The sequence below is a fragment of the Pogona vitticeps genome, chromosome 3, assembly GCF_051106095.1.
Source record: "Pogona vitticeps strain Pit_001003342236 chromosome 3, PviZW2.1, whole genome shotgun sequence".
Lineage (NCBI taxonomy): Eukaryota > Metazoa > Chordata > Lepidosauria > Squamata > Agamidae > Pogona > Pogona vitticeps.
Window position 1 is genome coordinate 265,224,134 of NC_135785.1, and position 12,219 is coordinate 265,236,352.

The 12,219-nt window shown below is 52.1% G+C and overlaps 1 protein-coding gene across 2 annotated transcripts in view; it reads left to right on the forward strand.

Annotated features, from left to right (window-relative positions):
• The first annotated feature begins 2,476 nt into the window (after positions 1 to 2,476).
• Positions 2,477 to 12,219, forward strand: part of LOC110078098 (short transient receptor potential channel 2) — a 32,072-nt gene continuing 22,329 nt past the window's right edge. The window contains exons 1-2 of one of the 2 annotated variants that reach the window (XM_078390567.1): positions 2,477 to 2,615; positions 3,237 to 3,366. In XM_078390567.1, the coding sequence (XP_078246693.1) occupies positions 3,319 to 3,366 (48 nt within the window). In that variant the 5' untranslated portion in view covers positions 2,477 to 2,615; positions 3,237 to 3,318. Of the gene's footprint in view, positions 2,616 to 3,210; positions 3,367 to 12,219 lie in introns of both variants that reach the window. The other variant, XM_072993363.2, reaches the window with a different exon arrangement.

The window sequence follows — 12,219 nt, forward strand, 5'->3', positions numbered from 1 at the left end:
GGGGCTCCAGCCGGCCAACTCGCTTCCGCCGACGCCCGCCAATCGGCGCCCGCCGCCGGCTTCCGCTCCGCCAATCAGAGGTGCCCCGCGGGGAAGGGAGAGGGGGCGGGGCCGAGCGGCCGGCGGGCGAGGGAGCGTCTGACAGGTGCCGACTTCTCCCTCAGACGCAAAGGCGGGCGGGGCCAGCGAGGTAAGGCGGGACGGTTTTCACCGCCGCCGAACTTAAAGAGGCCGAGTTGAGGCCGGAGCGGCGGCATGACTGGAAGGAAAAAGAGGCATCCTCGTTTGCGCCTCCTGCCCGAAGAGGTACTTGATGGACGCTCCCTAAGGGTGTTCCCCCCTCGCCCCGCCCCCTTAGGACGTGTCCAGGCTCTGAGGCTGGAAGGCCAGGGGAGCGGAAGGACTACAGCTCCCGGCATGCCCCGCGCGGAGTTCCTCCCAAGGGCTTACGGCAGAGGGGAGGGGCCGAGAGGCAGCCTATCAGCGGAAGGGGTCAAGAGTCAAGGGGCGGTTTTGGCGGGAGATTGAGAAAGCTGAGGCGCCGTCGCCGCGGCGGTTGTTTCTGAGGGGAGAGCCAAGCCGGTGAGGAGGCGGGAGAGGGGGAGGGGAAGTTTCTTTGAAGGGGGTGGGTGGGGGAGGGGGGAGACTTTGGCTCTCTCTTCCTCCCTCCCCCCTCCACGTTGCCGGCCCGCAGGGATCTTGGACTACATCCCCCATCGCCGCGCTGTGGGTGATGGGCTTTGTCGTACGCGGAAGGCGCCCGGGTTTGGGTTTCCCGGGGGGGGGGATATCTCTTCCTCCGCCCACCCCCCACCCTTCTCCCTCGAGACCAACCGGGGGGGTGCCTTTCCCGAGGGGCTGAGTCGCCCTTCCCCCGCCAGGGATGATGGGGTTTGTAGTGCCAGAAGCGATGCGGGAGCGGGGGGGGTGCATTTGAAAGCACCCCAAAAGCAGGACGGCCTCCGTTTCATCCTTTATTGCTTCCAGGGGAGAGTTCAGGCTTGGCCTGTTCTGGGACCCGCTGGTTTGTCTTTCCGGCAGTCCAGGGTGTCCACGAGGCTCTTTCCTCCAGCACCACATTCCGAACGAGAAAAATCTCTCAGTGCACCACTAGACTCTTCTCCGGTCTTCTTTCCCCTGATTCCTTGGTTCATAGAAATCATAGCAAAGTGAAGTTGGAAGGGGCCCTGTGAGGCCATCCAGTCCAACCCCCTGTTGCTCAAGGCAGGAATCCAAATCGGACAGGGGATGATCCAGGTTTTTCTTGAAGGCCTCCAGGGTTGGAGCAGTCAATGCCCCCCCCCTTCGAGGTCGTGGGTTCCACTGTCGTACTGCTCTAACCGTGACGAAGTTTTTCCTGAGATTCATTGATTTATTGTTTCTACACAGTCTTGAGAGTAACAATACAAGGCAGGAGACCGAGCAGGGCAGAGAAACATACTGTTAGGCTTCTCTTAAACAAACGACCAAGGGAATATTGCTTTTTTTAAAGCTGGGGAAAAGAAACACAAAAGGAAATAAACTCCATCTCTTTTCTTTCACTTGCAGGTATAACTTATGATGGGGAAGTCCATAATACGAGGGAGAATCTGAGGATAGGATGGGGATTTATAGACAATCTGAGGATGGCTCCAATTAAGATTAAATACGTTGTCTCTTTTACTTCCCAGGTAATGCCGGTGCTCTCCTAATGTTATATTCCAAGCCCAAATTTAGAGTTTTCTGAAATGTTTTGGGCTCTGAGCGTCTGATACGTTAGTGCCTTTAGAATTGTGTGATAAACTTCACTTTGAAAGCAGCTTTAAAATGAGCATACCAAGTCCTCTGCCAAGCCATTCCAGATTGTAAGTCATAGAATTGATGGTTTTTATAAAAAAATTTGAGGCCCATTTTTAGAGCCAGAAATGGCGTATAAATGTTCTGTAAAATAAATGAAAAAAGAGCGTCGAACTTGGATGCAGAATCTTAGCCATATCCTGGCTGTCCTCTGACTCTTGGGATCTCACCAAACAGACATAGCATGTTTTCAAGTTTCTCTCTCTAGTCTTATGGAATTTAGGAACTTGGCTTTTATTCATAGAGGACTGAAACCTGAACATCCAAATAGGCCATTTCTACCACAAGGTGGCAGACTCTTCACTTGGACCCCTAATCAGTGGATACAGAAAATAAACAATTCCCCAAGGTTATTCAGAATCAGGGTGGATTTGATTTAAATCGAATCGATTCACGGTTTAAAATTTTAAAACTTTTTTTTTGACAATTTCAATTTAAAAAGTGATTTTTTAATCATGATTCGAATAGTGATTTAATCATTTTGATTTTTTTTAATGTTGATTTTTATCCACCCTATCAGGTGGGACTAAAATAACTCACAAGGGAGGTTTATGAAGTCCTCTGCATTCAGGTTGAGATCTGTATTCCGCAAATTTTTTAACATTCTTTTTTCTTTTTCGGGGGCGTGCGGTTGGGGCAGGATCCGAAGTATCCAGTGGAGAACTTACTTCTTGAAGAAGGCCATCTTCCCTGGCTGAGCTGTCCCCGTGATCGGAGCAGGCAGCTGAAAGTGGAGCTGCAGCTCGAACAAGCGAGTGAAATTGGCTACGTTGATGTCGGTGAGCAGGTGGGAGGGAGGGCAGAGAGTCCAAGAGTTCCTTCTGTCCTAAGGGGAAAGGACTCCCTTCAAACCTCAAGTCTTGTGGGGAGTTCAGGAGTCTAAAGGAGAGATGGGGCCTTGAACGGGTCCCAAGTAGGAATTCAAAATAGATTAGATGGCATGTTCTGTAGAGAAGCTTCCGCCAGATTGGAGATGGGGCTCCTCCACATGCTGTTGAATCCTAATAGCTGTTGGACCTGGTCAGCGTAGTGAACGGTGGGGGATGATGGGAGTGGTGCTTCCAAGATATCCAGAGGGCCCCCGTTGCTCCTCCTTCCTTCTATAAGCATTTGGAGAAAGAGCCAAACATAGTGTGACTTCATGCCACCTTTGAGAGCCAGGCAGGTGAGTCTTGCTACATTTCAGAATCAAGGGGCAGAAAAAAACAGGCCGGACTTGGGAGCCTGCCTCCTCCGTGTCTGTGAGTGGGCTGTGAAATTGACCCCCCCCCGAAACAGCCAGAGAAAAGGTAGTTCCTGCAGGCAACAGCATGGACCGTGTGTCCAATGATTACCTCTGTGGTACAGAACATGCTCTTCTGCTTGTGGTTACAGGGAACTGTGGCTCTGCCTTTCTTCAGATTGATGTGGGGCGATCCTCGTGGCCTCTAGACCAGCGTTACCCGATGCTCTTGCCCGCCACCTCCTTGATGACGCCAGCAGATGCCAAGCTGGAGAAGAATCGCTCCGGGGTGCGGATGTTTAAAGAAGGTAAGGGGGGAAATGGGCAGCGTTGGCCCGTGTGAAGCATCCGAGTGCCAGGAATCAAGGGGTGGGGGGCAGGTCCATGGAGCCTGGGGCCAATGGCAGGCCACCTGGGGCTCCAGCCTTATTCTCTAGGCCTTCCCAAAATGCCCATACACTTTTCCCTCTGGCACCATGGCGTCATGGTTTCTGGCCTTTTTTTTTTTTACTGTTGTCCTCCCCTCACCTCCAAATAGTGGAAATGCCCCCCCCCCCCGGCTTAATTTTTTGCAGTAAGAGTTCTAAACTATTTCCAGACCTTCCCGTTTGCCTTCGGGCCCCGCCGGCTCCCAGCCTGTAGCTCCAGGGAACTTCTCTGAAATTGAAGCCAGAGTCTTGCAGGATTCTTCTCCTTGGCTTAGAGGCAGCTGGGGTGGTCTGGTTGCTGACTGTCTCCCTGGCTGTATTGCAGGGTTCTCAAACTCAATTGACCTGGGGACCGCTAGAGGCAGAATCTGGGTAAGGCTGGGCCGCATCAGATTTTCTGCCAAGCGGAGCAAGGGCCTGAAGAAGCTGCCCAGGAGTTTCCTTAGCCCGGCTCTTGTACCCTCCATCTGGAAGTGCAGCCTGCCAGCCAGCAGACAGGCGGGCTAGCTGGCAGACTGCAGTTCTGGATGGAGGGTGCAAGAGGTGCTATCTTGGGAGAGAGCCGGCGAGCGAGGTGAGGCTTTTTTTGACTCTTGACAGCAGAGGATGCATGGGCGCTTCAGGGGTGGCAGGCAAGGCGGGGGCCACAAACTATCACCCGTCAGGCTGCAAATGGCCCCTGGGCCGCATGTTTGAGACCCCTGCTGTATTGCTTCCAAAGGGGACTTCCTGGCTTCTGCTCTGGGTGAGAAATGGGACCGTGTCCGGCTCTTCTGCAGCCAGCCCTTCAACAAGCAGGTCCAGTTTGGCCTGGCCTTCATCCAGATCCGCACGCCTGCAGACGCCGAGGGCGGCAAGGCAGACCCGCGGTCTTCTCCCAGCGAGGTATGGAGCTGGGAAGTCTTGCGGGGAGGGGGGAGGAGAGAGCAGGGTTGGGTTAACCAGCAGCTTCATGCAAGTAGGACCCAAGATTCAGGGCAGAAGGAGTCAGAGGATGAATATTTGGAGCTAAAGAGAGGTCGAAAAGAGAGAGGCTTCTCTGTGATGCCACTTTGACGGTGGTTTATCTTCCCACCTGACACCAGTTTAGGAGGTCAAATCTCTTGTAACTACCCAAGCACGGATCTGCTTGAGTTGGAACTAATAACTGGACTTAGCTCTGTAGATCAAAGTTTGAATGTTTGTTGTTTTATTGCTATTTGGCATAGTTTTCAGCTTGATAATTTCAGCATATTTTAAGTTTTATAGTGTTGATGTTTTTACACAGAATACACTGAATTTTTTTCTCAGATGAAGGCAAGGTACATATCATGTTTAACTTAATAAGTATCAGCTTGTGTGAATAGTGCCCAGTGTAAATATTCCTTTAAAAAAAAACAACTAAAGAGCAGTATTTGAAGTCTGAGTTTCAGTGGAGTGGCAGGGCTGTCTAACCTCCCCCCCTTCGCCCCCATGTCTTATCAGTTCAAGAGCCACGTTCCTTCTGCCAGCTGTTGTTCCCTTCTGAAGGAATCTTACTGGTCAAATACAAGGCGTGGGGCCAGGGGTCCTCCAAGGCACCATCTCTTTGAAGGCCTGAGACTAGTAGAATGACTGTCGTCGTCCTGCCCTGATTGTCCACACCGATTGTGGCCTTTGGTGGGCTCCCTTTTGATCGGGAGAATGTGGAACTCAGGGCTGCTGTTCTCCCAGCCTGTGGCTATTCTCACACATAACAAGCAAAAGTTTGGCCAGAGTTCTTTGTGAGTTGGGCTCTGGAAAGGAAAGCCCACGTCTTCGCTTGTTTCTTTTGTTTTCTTTTCTTAATGGTCCAATCCAGGTGTCCCCTGTGCCTGCATTTGTGTTTTCCACTGCTTACTCACTTGTTAACATTAACAACTGTGCACCTTTCTGAAGTATGGGCCCTTATCCTCCCTTGTCACCCACAGGCGCCTCCTGAGCAAACCAGGAGCCCCTGGCTCTCCAACGCCGCCATCTGCCGGACCTTCTTCCCAGAGGTGCCATCGTAAGTCCCTGTGTGCACTGGCGGGTGTTTTCCCGAGGGCAAGGAACAGTCAGCGTGCAGCTTCATGCCAGCTTTCCAAAGACTGTCATGAACTTGGTTAGGCCAAAAAGGAACCTGGGGTGCTCACTGTTTTGGAGAAGAGCCCGAAGTGTGTTGTGTGGTGGATTTACTGGGCTGGCTTATCTTCTAACGGAGATTTTCACACACACATGCACGCACAACCCCTCCCCTCTCTCTGTTTCTCTCCAGGAGCAGCCAGGAGGAAACGGCACTCAAGAGCCACCTGCAGCAACTGGACCCTTCTTCCCGCCCCGGGGGACGGAGCCCTGCCTGCATGAGCCGCCCGGCCCGGATGGTGCTGAAGGCAGCCTCGGCCCGCAAAAGAACCTTCCCTGCTGTGGTCGGTTCCTCTCCTCCCGCTGCAGAATGTAAAGGGGAGGGACAAGCCCGTGTAACCCACGACCCTCAGGCTTCAAGTGAGTATTGAGAGGGGGGGCTTACAGGGGGGCAGCAGGAGGGTCTCCCAACAAATGTGGCTGCTGCACCGCGGCTGAAATCCCGCTGCTTAGCACCGGGAGATGCACTGGAGCAAGTCATTGGAGCCAGCGGACTTTACCAAGGGGTTGGCTCACCAAATCCCCACTGACTTGGTGGGCCCGCTCCAAAGCGACTGACTACGCTAAGCAGCAGGATTTCAGCTTCTGGTTCGTTTTGGGTAGCCCTAAAGGGAAGCCTGGGACTTGCGTGCGGCTTGGTCACAGCCACTAGAGGGCGAAATGGCCCTACGACGTGCAGCCTCTTCCAGGCCCGGCAGCTGTTTCATCCCCGGTTCGAGTTCGTAATGATTATAGGCAGGGCAAACGTACACTAACGCCCAAAGAGGAGAAGAATCCGGGTGGGCTAGCTTAGGAGAGGGAGGCCGTGTACAGCATGATATTGTTATCCTCTGATGTTCATAGGAATCCTGTCAGGTAAACTGGGCTGTCAGCAAAACTCCTGCCTTGCAGGAGACCAATAAATTGAGTAGACTGGAGTGTACCTTGGCATCCGTGTCCCTTTCCTGGCTTAAACTGTGCCTCCTCATCCCAAAGGCCTTAGCCCCAGGGCAGGGCGACTCCTGGCTGGAGGGCGGTGGTTACAAAAGGAGAGAGATGTTCTTTCTAGAAACATCTCCCCCAGTGTCATTGTCTTCAGCCACCTACCCACCCATCCTGGCTGCTGCCACCGTCACAACTTTCTTTAACAAAGCCAACAAGAAAACAAAAGCTTGCTTAAGAACCTCCCAAGTTTGAATCTCAGAAATGGTAATAATTGGCCCAAGTGAGTTTTAATGCTGGCCTTCTTACAGTACTGATCTCTTGAGTAAAAGGGCTTGATCTTTGGGGGTGAAAGGTGATGGCTAGGCGGATGATCTTGCTTTGTGATCATGACCTTTTCACCTGCTGGATCTCTCTCTCTCTCTCTCTCTCTCTGGTCTCGTCCCTTTGGGACAGTTGAACCCTGTGCCCATTGGCCTGTCTTGCTTTATCCTGCAGGATCCAAGCAGAAATTAGGTAAAGGAAGGGATCGAATGAAAACAAGTAGAAGAAGGGGATCGTGTAGCAATGTGAGGAGGTAATAAGACTTGCACCTGGGTTTTTCCCCCCTTCCCGTTCAACTCCTGATTGTCCTCCTTAGGCATCATGTCCCATTTCAAAAGATGAGTGAGACGCCCAGCGAAGAGGCGGGGTGGAGGGCGGTTGCTCTGGGTTAGTACAAAACACAGACCTTTCCAGGAACCGTGAGCCACCCGGGCTCGGAGCCAGACTGCGCACAATTCTTGACTGGATAGTTTGAGTTTTAAAAATAGATATTTTTAAATTGGATAGTTGCCAGGTTTAGTGGTGCTTCAAAAGCGGTTGGGAATGTTGCTTCTTGGACAGGCCCTTATCTTGTTTTGTTCAGCTTCGAGAGAGACCCTTCGGATTGCCTGGGTGGCCGCTGTTTTATAAGCTTTTCTAACGTTACTTTGTTGTGCTGTGCTTTTGATGGGTGCCTTTACGTTTGTTATAAAGGACCTCATAAACTTTTGGGATAAAAGTGTAAGGGTAACAGTTTCGAAGAACTGTCCCGTTTTGTAACCTGCTTTTAGTACATGGAAAGATTGGATCCCAATTTAATTGCAAAATAGCTGTACTGGAATCAATAACTAGGAGTCATAGCAAACTCAAGTCCCATCAAAATTATTGGGCCTGTCCTTTCTCAATCCATCCTGCAGGCCTGAACATCTAAATGAATCTTTATTCCCCTCGCTCCCTCCCTCTTTCTTTCTCTGTCTCTTTGCAGGTCTGTGCCAGTTTCTTCTGTGAGGTCCAGAAGTCATTCTCCCGGAGCCCAAGGCTGGAAGAGAAAGAGGGGGAGTATGGAAGAAGGCAAGGGAGAGGAGGAAGAGGGCCGCCCGGAAGGAGGAAGTGAGGCGCTGGGCTCATGCCCCATTTGTGCTGGTGAGGGACTGCATGGTGCCTGGAAATGGCTAAGAGAGCAATGCAGAGGACGAGTGGGACAACTCCTCCTGTGTCTTTAGTTTTAAAACGGGTAAACTGCCTGTCCTGCAGCAGGGCTCCCAGGGCAGTGTCCACTATAAAGCAGCAACAGCAGCAGTATTGTAAGCCAAGAAGAAAGAGTATACAGTAGTACCACACGGGAGGCCTAAAAATGATTAAAGCAGTAAAAAAGCAAGTCGAATTCATCAATTTTTGAAAAATCAAAGGTTTCTAAAGGCCAGGGCAAAAAGAAACCCATGGGTTTGGTGTTGAAAAGGTGGATCATCTCTGTACAGTCAGGGGATCCACCGTTTATCTGGGACTGTAGCTAGTGCTTGCTTGCCTTTAAATGCTTTTCGTTCATGCACTTGGTTTCTTGCATACTGTATGCCACCTCTTGGCCTCCTCCCCCCCCCCCAGATGTGCCTTTCATTTAGAAGTGGAAAGAGGGATTCAAATTGTGTTCTGAATGCACTTGGACACACCCCGCTCAGATATCCATGCTGAATGTGGAGAGTTCAAGGGTGGAAAGGTGTGGGTGTCCTGTGACCAGCCCCCTCCATGCAATTAGGCAGAAGACATGAGTAGGCCTGTATCATTTCCCCCTTGCCAGATGGTTCTTTCACTTCTGCTCTTTATTTTAAAGTGTGCTGTATTTTTCCATGTATAAGACTATACTTTTGTCTAAAATCTTTAGACTAAAAAATGAGGGTTGTCTTATGCATGGAAGTAAGCTGAGGAGAGAAAAAACAAGTGGAAGGGAAAGCATGGATCAAAGGGCTGCAGGATGGCTTTGATCCTCGCTTTTCCTTCTGCTTACTAAGTCTCATGGGGCTTAGCAAATGTAGGGGGAAGGATCAAAGCAATCCCATGGCTGTATAAGGGGGAAAGGGATCAAAACGATCATGCAGTCATGGGATTGCTTTGGTCCCTTCCCCCCTCCTTTTGCTAAGCCCTGTGGGGCTTAGCATGAAGGGAGAAAGCAGGGATCAAAGTGATCCTGCAGTGCTTTGATCCCTTTCCCTCTACACTTGCTAAGCCCCACTTAGATTTCTTAATTTTGGGTTAGAAAAGGGGTGTGTGTGTGTCTTATACATGGGGTATTTTATTCTTTTGGGAGTGCTATGTGCTTTGCTCTGCATTTTAACTGCAGTTCTCTTCCTTGGTACCACCATGATTTAGCTTGTTATTTAGATGCTGTTAGTCACTTGAGAAAGGAAGCATACCAATCCTTCAAGTAAAGGAATCTAATTGACTGAAGAGAGCCAGTAGATAAGACCTCAGACTGGGTCTTGGGAAAACTGGGTTCAAATCCCCACTCAGCTGGTGACATCGGTAGACCACTCCTTAAACCTCTCATACACCTTGAAAACCCGATCAGGGTCCCCCTAAGTCAGAAGCAACTTGGCAGCCCATCGCAGGAACACAGGAAGCATCAAATGTGTTTGTGACGGCATTCCTTCCTGGTCTGGTGTGCCTGCTTTGGGGACCATGAGGGTGGGAGGCCGGTGGCCCATCTCATCCTCATCCTGCATATCTCTTTCTATAGGTTGTTTCCCCACCAGCCTCTTAGCAGCTCACGCTTCCGGCTGTGGAGAAGAGGGTGGTGAAGCCGACGCTTCGTCCTCTCCGTCGTCGTGGTGGGAAGAGCCTGCCGAGGCCTGGATTGACTGACCCATCTGCCAGTTCCGTTTCCCTGCCTCAGAAGTGGAGAGCCACGCCAGCAGCTGTGGGGAGCAGGCTGGACCTTCGGGGAGCGGCCCCTCCTGGCTCTGGGTGGAGTAGGAGGGCAAAAGAGCAACTCCCTTTGGCCGTGGCTGTGTCACCTCGTGTTGAGCAGCTGGGACACGGAATGGACCAGAACCGGAAGGTCCCAAGGGGGACATGCCGTGCTGGGAGCAGATGCATGGCGCAGACTCTCTCCTCTGCCACCACCGACTGGGCCTGGGAGAGGGAGAGACAGGGAGGAGGGATTTGTCTGGCATGAGGTGGGAAGGCTGCTTAAGGGGCTCCTCTTCCCAAGCTACCCGGCACCCCCATTCCCTGGCTCAAAGGGCAGACTGCCCTCCAGAGGACCTTCCTCTGCTCTTGGCTTGGCTTGGTGGAGGACAGCAAGGACAATCCAGGTTCACCTCCCATCTTTGCTCCCCTTCTCCACATGAAGAAGAAAGATAACTGGGGGTGGGGGCAGCCCTCATCGGCCCTGGATTCCCATGTGGCCTGGTAGCCTCTTTTTTTTGGTTGCAGCCTGACAAGGAGGTATCCTGGCTCAGGGCTTTTCCTGTGCCAGGCGTTGTTTTGGGTGCAGAAAAGCTTCTCACCAGAGATCCTTGAAGTCCACAGTCTGTATAAACATTTTCTAAAATTTGCCTTCAAGAAAAATGGTTGGGTATGGATCGTTTTCATTTATCTGTTCACGAGTTTTGCTCCTTCGGGGTTTGTCTTCCGGTGCCTGAAAGGGCTGGGACAATATTTCTGAGCAGAGCTGGGGAAGGGAGGGAGAGTAATGCACGCAGTGAAAGGGGGAGTGGGGTGGGGTGGGGTGTCAGCAAGCTGCAAGTGGGGTAAGCCCTTGGCTCACTCCAGTCCAGATTTATAGCCATGTGATCTGGTCACCTAAGGTAGAGAATTCCCAGGGCCCTTTTCTCTGCCTGTAGAAGCTCCATCAAAACAAATTAAATCACAAGTTGTTGGCTGCTCTTTTGTGGCCGCAGGCGGCTGCCTGGAGCAGCTGGCTGACTCAGCTCAGAGAGGAGCGAGCCCTGCGCCTAGTTGGAGGACAAAAACTGACAACAGGAAGTGTCACGGGTGCATGTCCTGACCTGCGTCCCCAGAGAGGGCTGCTCAGTCTCACCTGTCACCAAGAGAACATTCCTCACTCCTTCCCCTGCATCAGGAGGTGATTTCTGGGGAGGGGGGCTGTTGCACGCTGGTATGGTGTGGTCTCTGGAGGGGAGCACCCCTCACTTTGAGATTCTACAGAGCTCACAAATGCCGTCTTTGCTTGTGAGCAAGGCTGGTGCTTGGAAGGGAGAGAAAATTAATGCCATCTCTTGGTGGTGACACTGGGTAAAATTGAATCGTGGGGTTTGAAGGGGCCAATGAGGGCCAACCCCCTGCTCAGGGCAGGAACCCCAATCAAAGCCGATCTGACAGAGGGGTGCCCAGTTTTGTCTTGGGTGCCTCCAGCGTTGGAGTGCTCACCGCCTCCCCCTGAGGTCATGGGTTCCACAGTCAGAATGCTTCTTAGATAGGAGCTTTGGTCAAGAAGGGGACTTCCTGTTCACACCAGAGTAGATCTCGTGTGCCGGACAAGCAGCCTTTCCCAGAAAACAAAATGAATGCATAAAGCTGCATCCCATAGCTATGATTCTCCACCTTTGGTTGCCCAGATTAGCTATCCTTCAGTCTTGAGAGCCTATGGTAACGCTCTGAAGAGAGGTCTTGGAACAGCTTCTAGTGTGGCTGAGAAGGCCAATTCGAGAGTGGCCATCCCTTCCACACTGAAGACAAATACAATCTGTCCCCTGTCCAGCTCCCTGGTTTTGCTGGTTCCGGGACTTCCTCTTTGCCTCGGCCTGCTGGACAAGGGTCTTTTCAAATTGGGAGAGGCCGTAATGCACTGCCTGCCTTCAGGCTGAACGCTCAGAGGTCAGGGTTTCCCATCTATTGAGGTCCATTCCTGAGGCCTTCAGATCCCGCAGATTGCAGATCTTGTATTGCAGCTGGAGTCTCCCTGGTTCCCCAGGGCCTTGGTGGTTCTCCCTAAATGAGATGCACAGGAGAAATGGGGTCCGCATCCCACCCACCCCACTCTGGCAGGCTCCCTGTGATGTGACCAGCTTCACAACCAGTGTGAGAAGAGGCACATGGGCCAGAGAGCCAGCCAGAGTCACGGCAGGATTCTTAGGTAATTTCTGCCCGCCACACGTGTAGGCAACAGGATTTTTGCTCAGCTGTTTCCAGCTTCTGTTCCCAAACGCCGCACCCAGCATGGCCAACGGCTGTGGCTTCCGGGAACTGAAGTCCAGCATATCTGCAAGGCCAGAGGCCCTGTTCTACACAGGGTGGCCCTGCCGCACCGGCTTCAACCTTTGGGGTGGTAGCTCTCCAAAGAATCCTTCTCGGCCAGGCTCCCCGTGTCTCCTGACTGGAGCCCGAGGGGCTGGGGACTGCTTGGCGAAGGGGGCTGTGGGGAAGGCTTGC